The sequence below is a fragment of the Suncus etruscus genome, chromosome 9 (genome assembly GCF_024139225.1).
Source record: "Suncus etruscus isolate mSunEtr1 chromosome 9, mSunEtr1.pri.cur, whole genome shotgun sequence".
NCBI classification, from domain to species: Eukaryota; Metazoa; Chordata; class Mammalia; order Eulipotyphla; family Soricidae; genus Suncus; species Suncus etruscus.
In genome coordinates, this window is record NC_064856.1 from 83,250,718 (window position 1) to 83,267,033 (window position 16,316).

General features: G+C 39.9%; 1 protein-coding gene and 1 pseudogene across 2 annotated transcripts in view; one reads left to right on the forward strand and one right to left on the reverse strand.

The window, feature by feature from the left end:
* HIPK3 (homeodomain interacting protein kinase 3) overlaps nt 1–16,316 on the forward strand; it is a 105,545-nt gene that overhangs the window by 18,457 nt on the left and 70,772 nt on the right. For both annotated transcript variants that reach the window (XM_049780077.1, XM_049780078.1), the window contains exon 2: nt 14,833–15,925. In XM_049780077.1, the coding sequence (XP_049636034.1) occupies nt 14,835–15,925 (1,091 nt within the window). In that variant the 5' untranslated portion in view covers nt 14,833–14,834. The remainder of the gene's footprint in view (nt 1–14,832; nt 15,926–16,316) is intronic.
* Nucleotides 9,859–9,948, reverse strand: LOC126019606 (uncharacterized; annotated as a pseudogene).

Below are 16,316 nucleotides of genomic sequence, written 5' to 3' on the forward strand. Positions count from 1 at the left end.
TATTTAACATGCTGATTTGTGTTACTGTCAACACATTCCCCGGATGCTTTGTTCACAATACCGCTGGAAAATACCCAATAGTTTAGTGTTTTCACATCACTGTTTTTAAGTACCTCAGGCAGGTTTAGTTTATGGAGTTTTACAATCTGTGTACATAAAAATATTTCTTGTGTGAAATATGTTTCTAGGTAGAATAGGCTGTTAATTATAGAGGTACTTAAAATATTGGAAGTTGGAGAGATAATGCAGTGGTTGGGCATTTGCCTGGCACATGACTGACTCAGAACAGACCTCGGTTTGATCCATGGCATTCCATATGGTCCCCAAAGCAGGAGTGACTTCTGAGTGCATAGCCAGGAGTAACCCCTGAGTGTCATCGGGTGTGGCCCAAAAAACAAAACAAAACAAAAAATCTTTTTTGATGGATAAATGGTCAAGTTAAACTTATTTACTATTTGGGGGTCTGCGAGGTGGCGCTAGAGTAAGGTGTCTGCCTTGCAAGCACTAGCCCAGGAAGGACCTCGGTTCAATCCCCCAGTGTCCCATATGGTCCCCCCCAAGCCAGGGGCAATTTCTGAGCGCTTAGCCAGGAGTAACCCCTGAGCATCAAATGGGTGTGGCCCGAAAAAAAACAACAGACAAACTTATTTACTATTTGTTTTAAAATTTATTTTCTATTGTGTCCTTTTATTTCTAAGAAAACTTGTTAATTATTTTATACATTAATTATTTTTTGACTTTTGGGTCACACCCAATGATGCTTAGGGATTACTCATAGTTCTGTGCTCAGGGGTCATTACTGGTGATGTTTAGGGGAATCATATGATATGCTGGGATCGAATCTGATCCAGGTCAACCCTATGCAAGACAAACATCCTTCCTTATATGCTATCCCTCTGGTCCTATACATTAACCTTTTCTTTTTTGTTTGTTTGTTTATGGACCACATCTGTCTCTGTCCTCAGAAGTCTTTGCTCCTGGCAGGCTGGGGACATTATAGGATGCCAGGAATCAAACCTGGGTTGGCTGCATGCAAGGCAAACACTTTACTTGCTGTGCTATTGCTTCGGCCCCTGTACATTAATTGGGGTGGTCACACCCAGTGGTGCCGGTTTACTGCACTGCACTCAGAAATCACTCCTGGCAGGCCCTGGGGACCTTATTGGATGCCGGGAATCGAACCTAGGTCAGTCGTGGGTCTGTCATATGCAAGGCAAATGCTTATTGCTGTGCTATCATCTCTCATGCCCAGTTTAAAAGATAAAGATTTTAAGAGCTGTAGAGATAGTACAGTTGGTGGGGTGTTTGTCTTGCACATGGCAACCTGGGTTTGAATCCCAGTACCCCATGTGGTTTCTGGTCCTGCCAGGTGTAATCCCTGAGTATAGAGCCAGGGTTAAGTTCTGAACTCTGCTGGATATGCCCCCCTTCAAAGAACAAAACACATACAGAAAAGAAAAAGAAAGGGGAGGGGATATCTCTCCTCTTAACTGTTTATGAATACTTTTATAAAGCATCTTCTCTGGATCTCATCGTATGCCTGGAAATTGTAGCTATGCGATCTAACAAAGATATCCAGCAATTCGCTGACAAATGAAGTAATCTTTAGAGAATAATCCTTTACAGGAAAAGTATTATTTTATGCCTATCATATTTTTCTTACTGACTATGACAAAAGTTCAGACCTTACCATGACTAAAATTCAGGCCTAAAGGAGTTATAAGAGTAGTTTTTGTCTTTTGGGTCACACCCGGCAGCATTCAGGGGTTATTCCTGGCTCTGTGCTAAGAAATCGTTCCTGGCAGGCACTGGGGACCATATGGAATGCTGGGATTCGAACCACCACCTGTCCTGGATCAGCTGTGTGCAAGGCAAACGCCCTACTGTTGTGCAATTTCTCCGGGCCCCTGGGAGTTATAAGAATAGTTACAAAGAAATTCCTATATTTTCCATCTTATGCTTCAAATACTAATATTTTGTGCCATTGTTTTACCTTTTCTTAATTTTTTTTTTTTTTGGTTTTTGGGTCACACCTGGCAGCGCTCAGGGGTTACTCCTAGCAGGCTCTGGGGACCATATGGAATGCCGGGATTTGAGCCACTGTCCTGCATGCAAGGCAAAAATGCCCTACCTACTTCCATGCTCTCTCTCTGGCCCTGCTTTACCTTTTCTTTACATAACTAAAATTTTCTGGATACAGTCTTTTGTTTTGTTTTTGGGCCACACTTCGTGGCATTCAGTGGTTACTCCTGGGTCTGTGCTTCTGGCAGCCTCAGGGGACCATATGGGATGCCGGGGATCGAACCAAAGTCCATCCTGGGTCGGCAGTATGAAGGGCAAACACCCTACTGATGTGCCCTATCACCCCAGCCCTGTTTTGTTTTTGTTTTTTAAACATTACAGGGGTTAAAAACCAATGGCCTCACACATACATAAAAGTGCTATATTGTTGAATTACAGTCTTAGCCTTTCCTAAAAAATTTAAACTTGCAGACACAGTGCTCTTTTACCCTTACAAGCAAAGTTTACTTAGTTGTTATGTGTCTTTTTTTGGTAATGAGTAAGGTTTCTTAGTCTTTGTATTGATATTGATATTTTTAGATATATTGCCTGCTATTTTATAGAGTGGCTCTGGGTCATGGGTTTTGTGTGAACGTGTGTGTGTGTGTGTGTGTGTGTGTGTGTGTGTGTTCGGGCTACACCTGGTGATGCTGGGTTACTCCTGGCTTGGTGCTCAGGACTCACTTCTGGTGGTCCTTGTGGGACTATATGTGTTGCTGGGAATCAAAGCAGGGTTGTATGCATTCTAGTTAAGTCTTTAACCCCTGCATGATCTTTCTGGCTCAGTTGATTCTCAGTTTGGATTTGTTTTCTTGAACTTAGAAATATCACAGAGGATGTGTTACTTAGTCTGTTGTATCAAGAGACACATGATGTTGATAATATCTCAGGAGTGATTTTTAACGTTGATCACTTGGTTAAGGTGTTATCTCCCAGTTTCTTTGCTTACTATGTATTTTTATAGGGATGGACTTTGAAATTGTGAGGGGCCTTTTAGCTAATGTAGGTTAACATAGGTTAGCAGGAGTTTAGTGGAATCTTAGGTCAAAGATAAAAAATTTTTTTTTTTAAATGATAGCAGTATTTGGTTCCCTACTCATGTCTCTCAGAATGTTTATAAATAGTACTGAGTAGCTCCTGGAATCTTTTATAAGGGATAGGTAGTTTGCCTAACATTTGTCCAAGAGGGCATCATTGTCTCTGTTATACTGGACATTAAACATAATCTGTCCTTGACTCAGAAAGAAGTTTCTCTTTATCTCTAATTTACCAAAACATTCGGTATATATAAATATTCTTGAAAAGAGGCTAAAAATGTTGGGCAGTGAGTGTCCCTAGCTGGTGAATTTTCTCCCAATAGTTATACGCTGTTATTCTTCAAATTTAACACACTAAATTTTGTATCAATTGATTATTCATTTGACTCACAAAAGGGTGAATTTTTCATCATTCTCTTCCTTTTGGTGACTTGGAGATGAGAGGGTCTTACGTGCTTGGTTGCAGTACTTGTACATTGGGTTGTGGTGCGCAGCGGGTGTTGCAAACACATCAAAGTGCAGTGCTTGCTGGGCGTTTTATTCCTTTCATTACAGTGTTTACATAGTGCTTCCTGTCACATACTCCTGGCCACAGTTCTCATGCAACTTTTTTTGTTGCCTACCTGACTGTGGTGTGGCTGGAAATCTCTTGTAGCACTAGGAACCAACAGGGTTCATGGAATAGTTTCCTGGCACAAAACTGTCAGGATTGTACCTGGGGCATATGGTACCAGGCATCAAACTTGAGGCTTCATTACATGGTAGGCACTTTGGCAATTAAATTATCTTCCATCCTCTTGATTAAATTTTGTAAGTTGCCTGTGAGGGTGAATCTTCCAAGCTTTGTTAATGGGTGCCCAAGTCACTACTGACAATACTTTGCCAACTGGACCAGAAAGTTCAGCACTTGAGCCTGGCATTTTGTTGGTGCTTGGACCTAGCAGTGTTGGGGACTACCACAAAGACTCTTTTATATTTATTATTTGCTTTTTCTTTATTTCTCATGATTTCAGTTCTTCTGCCCTCTAGGATAATTTCCTAAGTGACTATCTGAATAGAGACCTTTTAAGATTTTACATTGAAGAAAACCTGTGTCTTGTTGCAGGATATCTCAAACTCGGCATGTGTAAAATGTATGTGTCACTTAGTATGTTGTATCAAGAGACTCATGATATTGATAATATCTTAGTAATGATTTACTATTGATCACTTGATTAAGGTGTTGTCTGCTAGATTCTTTTGATTGCTATCTATTTTTATAGGGATGGGCTTTGAAATTGTGAAGGGTCTGTTAGGTTAACCTAGGTTAACATAGGTTAGCAGGAAATTAGTGGAATCTTAGGTCACTAAGAAAAGATTTTTATTTTTTTTATTCATTTCTTCCCCTCTTAATTATTCTTTTAAAAAATAAGTAAATAGGGCAAGGGAAGTAGCTCAAGTGGAAAAGCGTGTACTGGGCCCTGAATTCACTCCCAGACAACTTCATGGTCACCTTAACTAACACCATCTGGTGTTTCCCAGCATTACTGCCCTTCACCGTACTTCCTTTAGCACCAGTAAAAAAAGGATGAATTTATTGGAATAGGGATGTGGCTTAGAAAAAGAGTTTTTTGTCTGTTTGTTTTTGGGTCACACTGGCAGCGCTCAGGGGTTACTCCTGACTCAGTGCACAGAAATCACCCCTGGCAGGCTGGGGGACCATATGGGATGCCGGGATTCGAACGGCTGTCCTTCCTGTGTTGATTGCGTGCAAGGCAAACGCCTTACCGCTGTGCTGTTGCTCCGGCTGCCAAAAATTTTTTTAATGAGTGTTTCAAGTTTCAAGTCAGAAACATACCATGGTTTTGTTTTTCTGAAGAAAGGAGTATATTTGTACTGTATTTCTGTGTTTGTTGTTGTTGTCTTGTTTTTCTCCCTGGTTATTTGTTAATCTTTACATTCAGATTCATTCCCTAGGTATTACTTTTGTTCAGGCTCTGATCAAGTCAGTCTTTCAACTGTTGTTACCCTTAATGTTCTTTTTTGTTTGTTTGTTTTTGTTTTTGTTTTGTTTTTTTTGGGCCACACCGGGCAGCGCTCAGGGGTTACTCCTGGCTATCTGCTCAGAATAGCTCCTGGCAAGCACTGGGAATCACATGGGATGCCAGAATTCGAACCAACCACCTTAGGTCCTGGATCGGCTGCTTGCAAGGCAAACGCCCCTGTGCTATCTCTCCGGCCCCCTTATTGTTCTTTTTACTTTATTTGTTCTTGACTTATTTGCCTGGGCAGTCTTTTTCAAGTGTAATAGGATTGTATTGATGTTTCTATTTAAAACTCAGAGGAACCACCCTCTCACCTATAGTACACCTTCCCTGCATGGAAGACAAGTGTTTTACACAATTTAGCTTTTTTTTTTTTTTTTTAAGTTCCTTATCCAGGATTGTTTTCTCAAAACAAACATCTTTATTCTCTAGCTGTTCCCTCCATTAAGAAGGAACAAAAATAGGTTAGATTTGACCCTCTATATTTTATTGGTACCAGTTTTGAACAAATAAAACTTACATTGTTTTCCATTAAAGAATGGTTTAGAATATTTTCCATTCTAAGCCAGTGCTTCTCAATTATTTTCTGTCATGTGCCCCTAGGAAGAAGAAAACATTTTTCGTGCCCCCCACTGTAAATAGTATCTTTATTAAAAAAAAAACTTTAACCTGAAAAACAAAAATATATAAAATAATTTGAAGTGATTTTTTTTGTTTGTTTGTTTTTGGGCCACACCCGGCATTGCTCAGGGGTTACTCCTGGCTGTCTGCTCAGAAATAGCTCCTGGCAGGCACGGGGGACCATATGGGACACGGGGATTCGAACCAACCACCTTTGGTCCTGGATTGGCTGCTTGCAAGGCAAACGCTGCTGTGCTATCTCTCCCGGCCCATTGAGGTGATTTTTAATCAGAGGTGATGTCTAGATTAATGGCTACAATGAGCACATTTTGCAATGCATAGCTTTTCGAAGCAAGGTTTGAAGCAGGACACAGCAACTCTCAGCTCCAGAGACATACAGAGACATAAACACGGGGCTTAGCTTGTTATGACAGTGTTTGCCAAGGTCAAACGCGCCCCCCTTTACAGAGCCTCCTGTCCCCCCTGGGGGTACACCCCACTATTTGAGAAGCACTGGTCTAAGCCCTTAAAAATGTGTCATTAGCTTGCATAGAATGTACTCTAAAACCCTAATAGCTGACTTCTGATCATCCATTAAAAGGTAACTTTACAATAGACTTCTTACTGTTCCTTTTGTGCTCCTTCAGAGTATGCCTTAATCACCTTTCTTTGCTGTGTGCGTGTGTGTGTATAAATGTATGTATGTATGTATGTGTGTGTGTATGTGTGTGTGTGTGTGTGTGTGTGTGTGTCTCCTCTTACGTTACAGTCTCTTTCAGTTTGTTTGTTTTTGGGCCACACATGGTGGTGCTCAGTAGTTACTCTTGGCTCTGTGCTCAGGAGTCATTCCTGGTGGTGCTCAGATGACCATATGGGAAGCTGGGATCAAATGTGAGTCGCCCATGTGCAGGGTGAGCACCTTCTCTGCTTGCTATCACTCCTAATGATGTAGCTATATGTTCTACTCTTGTTAGAAGGAATCCACTGATGAGAAAATAATGTATTACTAATTTTTTCCTGCTCCTAAATTTCTTCTCTTGATTTGAATTAAAAGCAAAATGGAATGAAATAGGATATGGCTGATAAAAAATGCTAATAAATCATGTTTATAATCTAGTTATAATGGATTTGATAGCTTTAGTTTTAAAGCTTCTCTTAAAAGAAAACCCATTGGGGCTTGAAACGAGTGCAGGTAGGGCATTTGCCTTGCACAGTGCTGACCCAAGTTCAACCCCTGGCATCCCACATGGTCCCCCTGAGCTCTGCAATCAGGAGTAAATCCTGAGCACTGCTGAGTATTATCTAAAAACACAAAAAGGACTCAGTACCTCTTTGCAAAAAGTAAAATTTTCATATGTGACCAAGTTCTGATACTGTTATAAAACTTTGATATATTATGCCATTTTTGGGGCGGGTTTGGGTCACACCCGGCGGTGCTCAGGTGTCACTCCTGGCTCTATGCTCAGAAATCGCTCTTGGCAGGCTCTGGGGACCATATGGGATGCTGGAATTTGAACCACCAACCTGCATGCAAGGCAAACGCCTCACCTCCATGCTATCTCTCTGGCCCCATATTATGCCATTTTAAAAACTTTTTTGTTTTTGGGCCACACCCGATGACACTCAGGGGTTACTCCTGGCTATGTGCACTCAGAAATTGTTCCTGGCTTTGTGGACCATATGGGTCGCCAGGGGATTGAACCGAGATCCATCCTAGATTAGCACGTGCAAGGTATATGCCCTACCACTTGCATCGCAGCTCCGGCTCCTTGAAAAACTTTCTGAATAAAGATTTTGATATCTTAATATTTTTCCACTGATTAATGTGCATGAAAAAAATTAACGACTACAATGTAACTAGTTATAAATGTTTTTTACCTTGCAGTCCTCATTACATCTCTCTTGATTTCCATTAGATGTTGTGAAACCAAGATAGTTCATTTGTTCAAAAGTTGATGATATATGTTTACAGTATCCTGTAAGTAAGTATGTAAAATTTGGGACCGCAATAGCTTAAGGCTTTAGAAGATCTAGGTTAAGACTTTATAAGGAGCACAGAAGTGGTTTAACAGCACAGTTTCTCTTGCTCTTTGACTAACTGGCTAGCTAAGCGAAATAGGTTGACTTATTGCTACTGTTAATTTTCTTTTGGGGGGCATTCATTGGTGCTCAGGGACTTGGGACTTGGGGTTACTCAGGTGGTGTTTGGAATACAGTGTAACTCCAGATATAGAATCTGGGCTCCCACATGCAAAACATGTGGTCAACCTTCTCTCCCTACCCTTTTTGTTTGTTTGTTTGTTTATTTATTTTTGGCCTACACCTGCATTCTCAGTTATTACTTCTGTCCTGGCTCAACATTCTGGTGGTGCTTAGGGATCATATGGGATGCTAGGAATTGACCTCTCTTTGCCCAGGGATCACTTCTGGTTGGCCAGCTGTGTACAAGGCAAGTGTCCTACCTGCTATTTCACAGGCCAACCTTTAGTCAACCTTTTAGGCCACCTCGGCATAGATGATGCTGTTTTTTTTTTTGTTTGTTTTTTTTTGTGGATTTTGGGTCACACCCGGCGGTGCTCAGGGGTTATTTCTGGCTTCAGGCTCAGAAATTGCTCCTGGCAGGCACGAGGGACCATATGGGACGCCAGGATTCAAACCGATGACCTCCTGCATGAAAGGCAAACATCTTACCTCCATGCTATCTCTCTGGCCCCTGATGCTGTTATTTTGAGAAGGGATATTCTCTAGGAGTCATAGTGATGCCAAATCTCCTTTCTTAGAATGACTAATTTTCTCATTTATATATAAAAATGTTTTGATGAAGACTTTTATTCAAGTGCTTTTGCTTCTATGAATACTAATCTCTGAAAAGTACTACTTCAAAGTTTATCATACTTGAATGTGTCAGGGAAAAAAGCTTTAAGAGCCTCTGTATTTAAATCTAGAAGTTTGGACTTTTTTTTGCTGCAAAAGTATTTTGTTCTTGTTGATTTTGGGCCACATCTGGCTGTTCTTGGGCTTATTTCCTGGATCTCTTCTTAGGGATCACTCATGATTGATCATGTGTAAGGCAAGTACTACCTGCTATGCTATTGCTTCCTCCCTACTGTTAAATATCTTTAAAAATAATTTTGTAGGGCTGGAGCAACACGGCTGACCCAAATTTGATCACTAGCTTCCCATATAGTCCTCTGAGCTGCCAGGGTGATTTCTGAGCGCAGAGCCAGGAGTAACCGCTGAGTGCTGCTGCCAGGTGTGGTCCCAAAACAAAAAAGAAAGCAAAACCGAAAAGTTGTATTACATAAGAATTTTTCCATTTTGAATGTATTTTTACTAGAAACAGAGGAACCTAGACTATAATAAAGACTTATTTAGACTTTTCCATCAGATAATCAGGAAGAGATGGTATATCTCAAAACAAAAACTGAATAACATTTTGAGGACAAAATGTGAGATGCTATTGATATGCGTATGTCAGATCCTTTGGTTTGAGATGAAGGAAGATGAGGGCTACTAAAGATAACTGGATACAGGTCAAGACCTGGCAGTTACCATCTGGTAATGTGTATTTGTATAATTTGACCCATCATGCTTTGATTCTATTTAGCAATGTGGAGAACTTAACCTATCAGTACTGCTTCATGTAGGACAGTTTTCTAGCTATGCTAATTTTGAAGCAGATTTAAGGTATATTTAATGCACATTTAAGATACATTTTTACATTATAAAGTAATTTATCTGTATTATTTCCTTTTGAGCAGGGGTTTGGGACATTATCTGGTGTTGTTCCTAAACTCTGTGTTCAGGAGTGACGTCTGGGGAAAATATGTGGTGCAAGGGATTTGAATCAGCAGGTCATGCATGCAAAGCAAGCATCTTTTTTTTTTTTTTTGGGTCATACCCGGCATTGCTCAGGGGTTACTCCTGGCTGTCTGCTCAGAAATAGCTCCTGGCAGGCACGGGGGACCATATGGGACACCGGGATTTGAACCAACCACCTTTGGTCCTGGATCGGCTGCTTGCAAGGCAAACGCCACTGAGCTATCTCTCCGGGCCAAAGCAAGCATCTTACATATTACACTTTAGAATTGACCTGGGATTTTTTTTTTTTTTTTTTTTTTTTTACGACTCAGAATTGTTCCTCTCCACGGAAATCTTTAGTAAAAGGCGAAAGATTTTTGTGATCTGAAGAGAAACCAGAGCATGACCTGGGATTTTTTTATTAAGAAAACTTGATTTACAAAGTTGATCATACTAGAGTAGTTCCAGGCATATTAGTAGCACCAATCCTACCTACTATTGTGCCCCTCCCTCCTTCAAAGTCCCCAGCTTTCTTCCTACCCCCCAATCTTCCCTCTTAGCAGGAATATAACACATTTATTTCTTATTACTTGCACCAACAAAACCTGAAGGAATGATAAATGGAATTATCAGGAAATAAATCAAAAGCCAATTTGATTTGATTGCTAAGTGATTTTAACCATGATAAATAAGATGTTAATTCATTATTGAAATGTATAAATCTCTTAGCAAGCTAGGAGTAAACATGCCTTTTTTAATCTAGCAGAGGGCAACTATATGCATCATTGGTGAGTTGCATACACAATGCCACATGCTGAGAAGTTTGTCTTGTCTTTTAGATAAGCTCTTTTAATGCTTCTTGAAAACATGAAACTCTGTATTATCAACTTTCCAAATTTGAATGACGATCTAGCTAGTTAGAGTAATCTTGGTAAGGAGTTCACTTTGTTGAATTTTGGACATATTCCTCCATACTTTCCTGGCTCGTAGATCAGCTGTATATTTTATGGGCTTTCATTTGTATACAAATTTCTTTTTTGATATTGTTGCTTTCTGTATTCTGTCTCTATATTTGGATTTCATAATTTTGAGTATTATGTGTTTTGGAGTTTACCTAGCTGACTATTTTCTTTGGGTATCTTGTATCTTGGTGTCTATAATTCTCAACTCTGGGAAATTCTCACTGAAGATTTCTCTGACTATTATTTCCTCATTACATTTGCCTTCCTGTTTTCCAGTGTTGGTTTACTAGTTACAACTTGATTCCATTCAATACAAAGATTATCCCTTAGTTTCTTTGTGTCTGTTTATTTACAACTTGGTTCTACTCCAAACAAAGATCATCTCTGGTTTCCTTGTATCTATTTGTTTACAATTTGTTTTTACCCAAAACAGATTTTCCCCCTGAGCATGTATCAAGCAAACCTGGGTATGACTGGCTTAGGATAGGCCTTCTATCCTTACTAACCCCTGCCTAGGGGTGGTCTCTTGTACTCATTACAAAGTGCAGTCTGGCAGGTAGCTCTCTGTCTCTCTGTTTGACCAGGCCAATCGCTACTCAGCCAGGTGTATTTCACGCTCAGCTTTGTTCGGATTATTTCCAGCGAGGACCTTTGCTCCAGACCCACTTTTCCTGGGTGGAAATATGGCATTTGGGACCATTACCACTGGAGCCCAAACAGGAACATCAATCAGGGAGAGTAAGCTTGGTGAGATGTTCATCTTGTTGAATTTTGTACATATCCCTTCATACTCAACTGGCTTGCAGTTATATTTGATAGATCAGCTGTACATTTTATGGGCTTTTCTTTGTATACAAGTTCCTTTTTTTGATATTGTTGCTTTCTGTATTGTCTCTATAGTTGGGTTTAATAATTTTGAGTACAGTGTGTTTTGGAGTTTTCCTAGCTGACTTATTTTCTTTGGGCCTCTTGGATCTTGGTGCCTATAATCTTCAACTCTGAGAAATTCTTATTGATGATTTATTTAACTATTGTTTCTTCATTACATTTGCTTTCCTGTTATTCAGGAACTCTAAAGGACTTTTTCTGTTCCTTTTGAATTCTTCCCATAGTTCTCTCATATGCTGTTTATTTCTTTTTGGACTATTTCTCCTGCTCTTTCCTTGAGGTTTTCTCCTCATCTTGGAGCTCTCAATCTTTTGCTCAACTTGTTACTCTGTTATTTAGAGTTTCTATTGTCTCGTTTATATCAGCCCTTATAGTCTTCGTTTCTGTAATTTCTGATTGAGTTTATAGTGTTCTTGCTGTGCTGTAGGTCTTTGCAGTTGATCCCTTGGAGATAAATTGGGGTTGCTCTATTTCTTCTCTCAGCATTGCCTCTTGAAAAGGTATTTGTGCATCCGTGTTCATGATGCCCCTTTTCAAAGTTGATCACAGAGTATGCAAGGCATTATGATTTTCTGTTTTGTTTTGTTTCTTTGGGCTACACTCGTAGTGCTCAGGGGGGTTACTCCTGGTTCTTCACTCAGGATTTACTCTTGGTGGGTTTGGGAGGTTAGGATGCTAGGAATTGAACCTGTTGGCTATGTACATGGCAAGTGCCCTGACAAGTGCCCTATTGATTGTACTGTTGCCCCAACTCTGAATTTTTAATTTTTATTAAATCTTTTTATGGCATTGTATTTTATTGGGGAATTGTAGGGGTGCCTGCTTCTAATACAGGTGAGATGTATTCTATCACTTGGACCATATCCCTTTTCAGACTTCATTTAAAAGCAGAACTTGATCATGTATGGGCAACATTTAAATTTGCAGAAAATTACTCAGAATTTTGAAACTGGCAAATATGTGTAATATATAATAATAAAGCATTTCTATTTTGGTTTCTCCCTTTATGAGGCTTGATAGTATAATAAAGAAATATTATGTGTGCTTTTGTTAACTATAAAAGATGTATATAACACTCCATTTAAGTGTGAATCTAAATGGCCCAGGGATCGCATACTCAAATATATGAATCTCATTACAGACTTACTGCATCAGTTAAAATCAGAACATTTCTGGGTAGAGTTTCAGTTATTTATTTTTATTTTTTTCCTTCCTTTCTCTTCATTATTGTTCTAGAATAAATGGGTTTGTGCACATGCCTGGTATGCTGTTATATGAGTGGGATTTTAAAAATACTTGTTTCTTTCCATATACACACACATACATAAGCACATATACTGGTATTTCCTTTTTTAAGGGGGTGCATACCTGGAAATTCTCATAGCTTATTCCTGACTCTGTTTAGGGCTCATGCCTGGAGGTTCTCAGAAGATTATATACAGTGCATTACTGTGAAGTAAATCAGGATCAGCTGTATGCGAAGCCAAAAAACTTCTATACTATCTCCCTCTTAACCCCCACATTTAAAAAAATGATGCCTTTCTTTCTTTCTTTCTTTTTTTTTTTTTTTTTTTTTGTCACACCCGGCAGTGCTCAGGGGTTACTCCTGGCTCCATGCTCAGAAATTGCTCCTGGCAGGCACGGGGGACCATATGGGACGCTGGGATTCGAACCGATGACCTCTTGCATGAAAGGCAAACGCCTTACCTCCATGCTATCTCTCCAGCCCCTCTTTCTTTCTTTCTTTCTTTCTTTCTTTTTTCTTTCTTTCTTTCTTTTTTCTTTCTTTCTTCTTTCTTTCTTTCTTCTTTTCTTTCTTTCTTTCTTTTCTTTCTTTCTTTCTTTCTTCTCTTTCTTTCTTTCTTTCTCTTCTTTCCTTCTTTCTTTCTTCTTTCCTTCTTCTTCCTTCTTCCTTCCTTCCTTCCTTCCTTCCTTCCGTCCTTCCTTCCTTCCTTCCTTCCTTCCTTCCTCCTTCCTCCTCCTCCCCTCCCTCCCCCCCCTCCCTCCTCCCTCCCTCCCTCCCTCCCTCCCCCCCTCCCCTCCCCTCCCCTCCCCTCCCTCCTCTCTTCTCTTCTCTTCTTTTCTTTTCTTTTCTTTTCTTTCTCACACCCAGCAGGGGGCTACTCCTGGCTATGCACTCAGAAATTGCTCCTGATAGGTTCTCAGGGGACCATATGGGATGCCGGGATTTGAACCAATGTCCTTCTGCATGCAAGGCAAACACCCTACCTCCATGCTATCTCTCTGCCCCCCAAAACGATATTTTTCTTAAGGATAAGTGTAAACAGATTAAAATCAGAAAGGATAGTACTGCATGTCCTTGGAAAAAATAATTTTATTTAGTCTTAGTTTGTTATAACATTAATAACAAAACAGAAAATTTATTAAGCAAAATATTATTCAAGATCCTGGGTCTGTTACTAATTTTTGGTTCAAGAACCTATGTTTGATGTTTGAGAACTTCACGGTTTAAAAACTTCTTTTATGAACGATTTTCAAACTTAAATAATGAAGAATTTGGGGCCGGAGAGGTGGCGCTAGAGGTAAGGTATCTGCCTTGCAAGCGCTAGTGTAGGGCGCACTGGACCACGGTTCGATCCCCCGGCGTCCCATATGGTCCCCCCAAGTCAGGAGCGATTTCTGAGCACATAGCCAGGAGTAACCCCTGAGCGTCAAACGGGTGTGGCCCAAAAACCAAAAAAAAAAAAAAAAAAAAAAAAAAAAAAAAGGAAGAATTTACGGCTAATGTGATATTATCAATGTCCTCATCATTTTCTTCTTTTCTACATCATGTTAATACAAGTCTCATACATGTTTTTTGGGGGAGGGGAGTACACCATTGTGTTCCTTTCTCCTTACTCTTGAGTCCTCCATACTTGCACCCAAAGTGCTCCTTACTCCTGGCTCCTTACTCCTTACACCAGGGATCACTTTGTTATTTGGTTTTGGACCACACCCTCAGTGCTCAGAATTTACTCTGCCTTTGCACTCAAGATTATTCCTGGCCTACTTAGAACCATAGGGGTGCCAGGGATTAAACCCTTGTTAGCCACATACAAGTCAAGTGCATCCCCACTGAATGCACATATCTCTTGTTTCCCAGAGATAAATTTCATCTCTTAAAATGAAATTCTGGTTCCTCTAAAATCTTCTGTCTGATATTCTTATACTATGTTTACAGGACACATCCATTTGTAATTTTTTTTTTTTTTAGATACTGCCAAATTGCTTTTCCCACCATCTTAATATAGTAGTAGCAATTGTTTGCCTTCTACTTTATCCAACGGAAAAAACTTAAGGCCTTTTAATTATTTTAAAAATTCTGAGTTAAAAGTTTTCTTTAATTAATTTTTAACTTGAATTAAAAGTTTTCTTGACAAGATAGAAAATTTCAAAAGCATTTGCATAATACTTTCCTTTTCTCTTTTCCTTTTGCAGGTATGGCCTCACAAGTCTTGGTATATCCACCGTATGTTTATCAAACTCAGTCAAGTGCCTTTTGTAGTGTGAAGAAACTCAAAGTAGAGCCAAGCAGTTGTGTGTTCCAGGAAAGAAACTATCCTCGGACCTATGTGAATGGTAGAAACGTTGGAAATTCTCATCCTCCCACAAAGGGTAGTGTTTTTCAAACCAAGATACCATTTAACAAACCTCGAGGACACAACTTTTCATTGCAAAGTGCTGTTGTTTTAAAAAACACCGCAGGTGCTACAAAGGTCATTGCAGCTCAGAAACAAGCCCAAGTGGAGGCACCTCAGATTGGGGCGTGGCGACATAGGTTAAATTTCCTAGAAGGCCCCCAGAGATGTGGATTGAAGCGCAAGAGTGAGGAATTGGATAATCACGGTGGCGCAATGCAGATTGTTGATGAATTGTCCATACTTCCTGCAATGTTGCAAACCAACATGGGAAATCCAGTGACAGTTGTGACAGCTACCACAGGAACAAAACAGAATTGTACCACTGGAGAAGGTGACTATCAGTTAGTACAGCATGAAGTCTTATGCTCCATGAAAAATACTTACGAAGTTCTTGATTTTCTTGGTCGTGGCACTTTTGGCCAGGTGGTCAAATGCTGGAAAAGAGGGACAAATGAAATCGTAGCCGTCAAAATTTTGAAGAATCACCCTTCTTATGCACGTCAAGGTCAAATAGAAGTGAGCATATTAGCAAGACTCAGTACTGAAAACGCTGATGAATTTAACTTTGTACGCGCTTACGAATGCTTTCAGCACCGTAATCATACTTGTTTAGTCTTTGAGATGCTAGAACAAAATTTGTATGACTTCTTGAAACAAAATAAATTCAGTCCCCTGCCGCTAAAAGTAATTCGACCCATTCTTCAGCAAGTGGCCACTGCACTGAAGAAGTTAAAAAGTCTTGGTTTAATACATGCTGACCTCAAACCAGAGAATATTATGTTGGTGGATCCTGTCCGGCAGCCATACAGAGTTAAAGTAATAGACTTCGGGTCAGCCAGTCATGTATCAAAAACTGTCTGTTCAACGTATCTACAGTCTCGGTACTATAGGTAAGTGAAATTGTTTTTTGTTTATTTTAAAGAAATTGATTTTTTTTTGAAGTTTATCTTTTTTGGGGGGTGGCACACCTGGCAGTGCTTAGTAGTTACTTCTGGCCCTGCACTTAGGACTCAAACCTGGCAGTACTTTGGGGATGATATGGGATGCTGGGGATTGAATTTGGGTCACCATGTGCAAGTCAAGTACTTTATTGTTGTGCTCTTTTTTGGACCTCATAAAAGTTAAACTTCTCCTAGGGGGGGAAAAAATAAGGACTATCTTGGAAAACCAAGACAAGATCATATCAGGATTTAGGCAATAATCTCTGCTCAAATAGTAAAAGAAGATGTCTGGGTATTTTTATTGTTAGTGAAAGACCTATAGGACTAATGATAGATAACT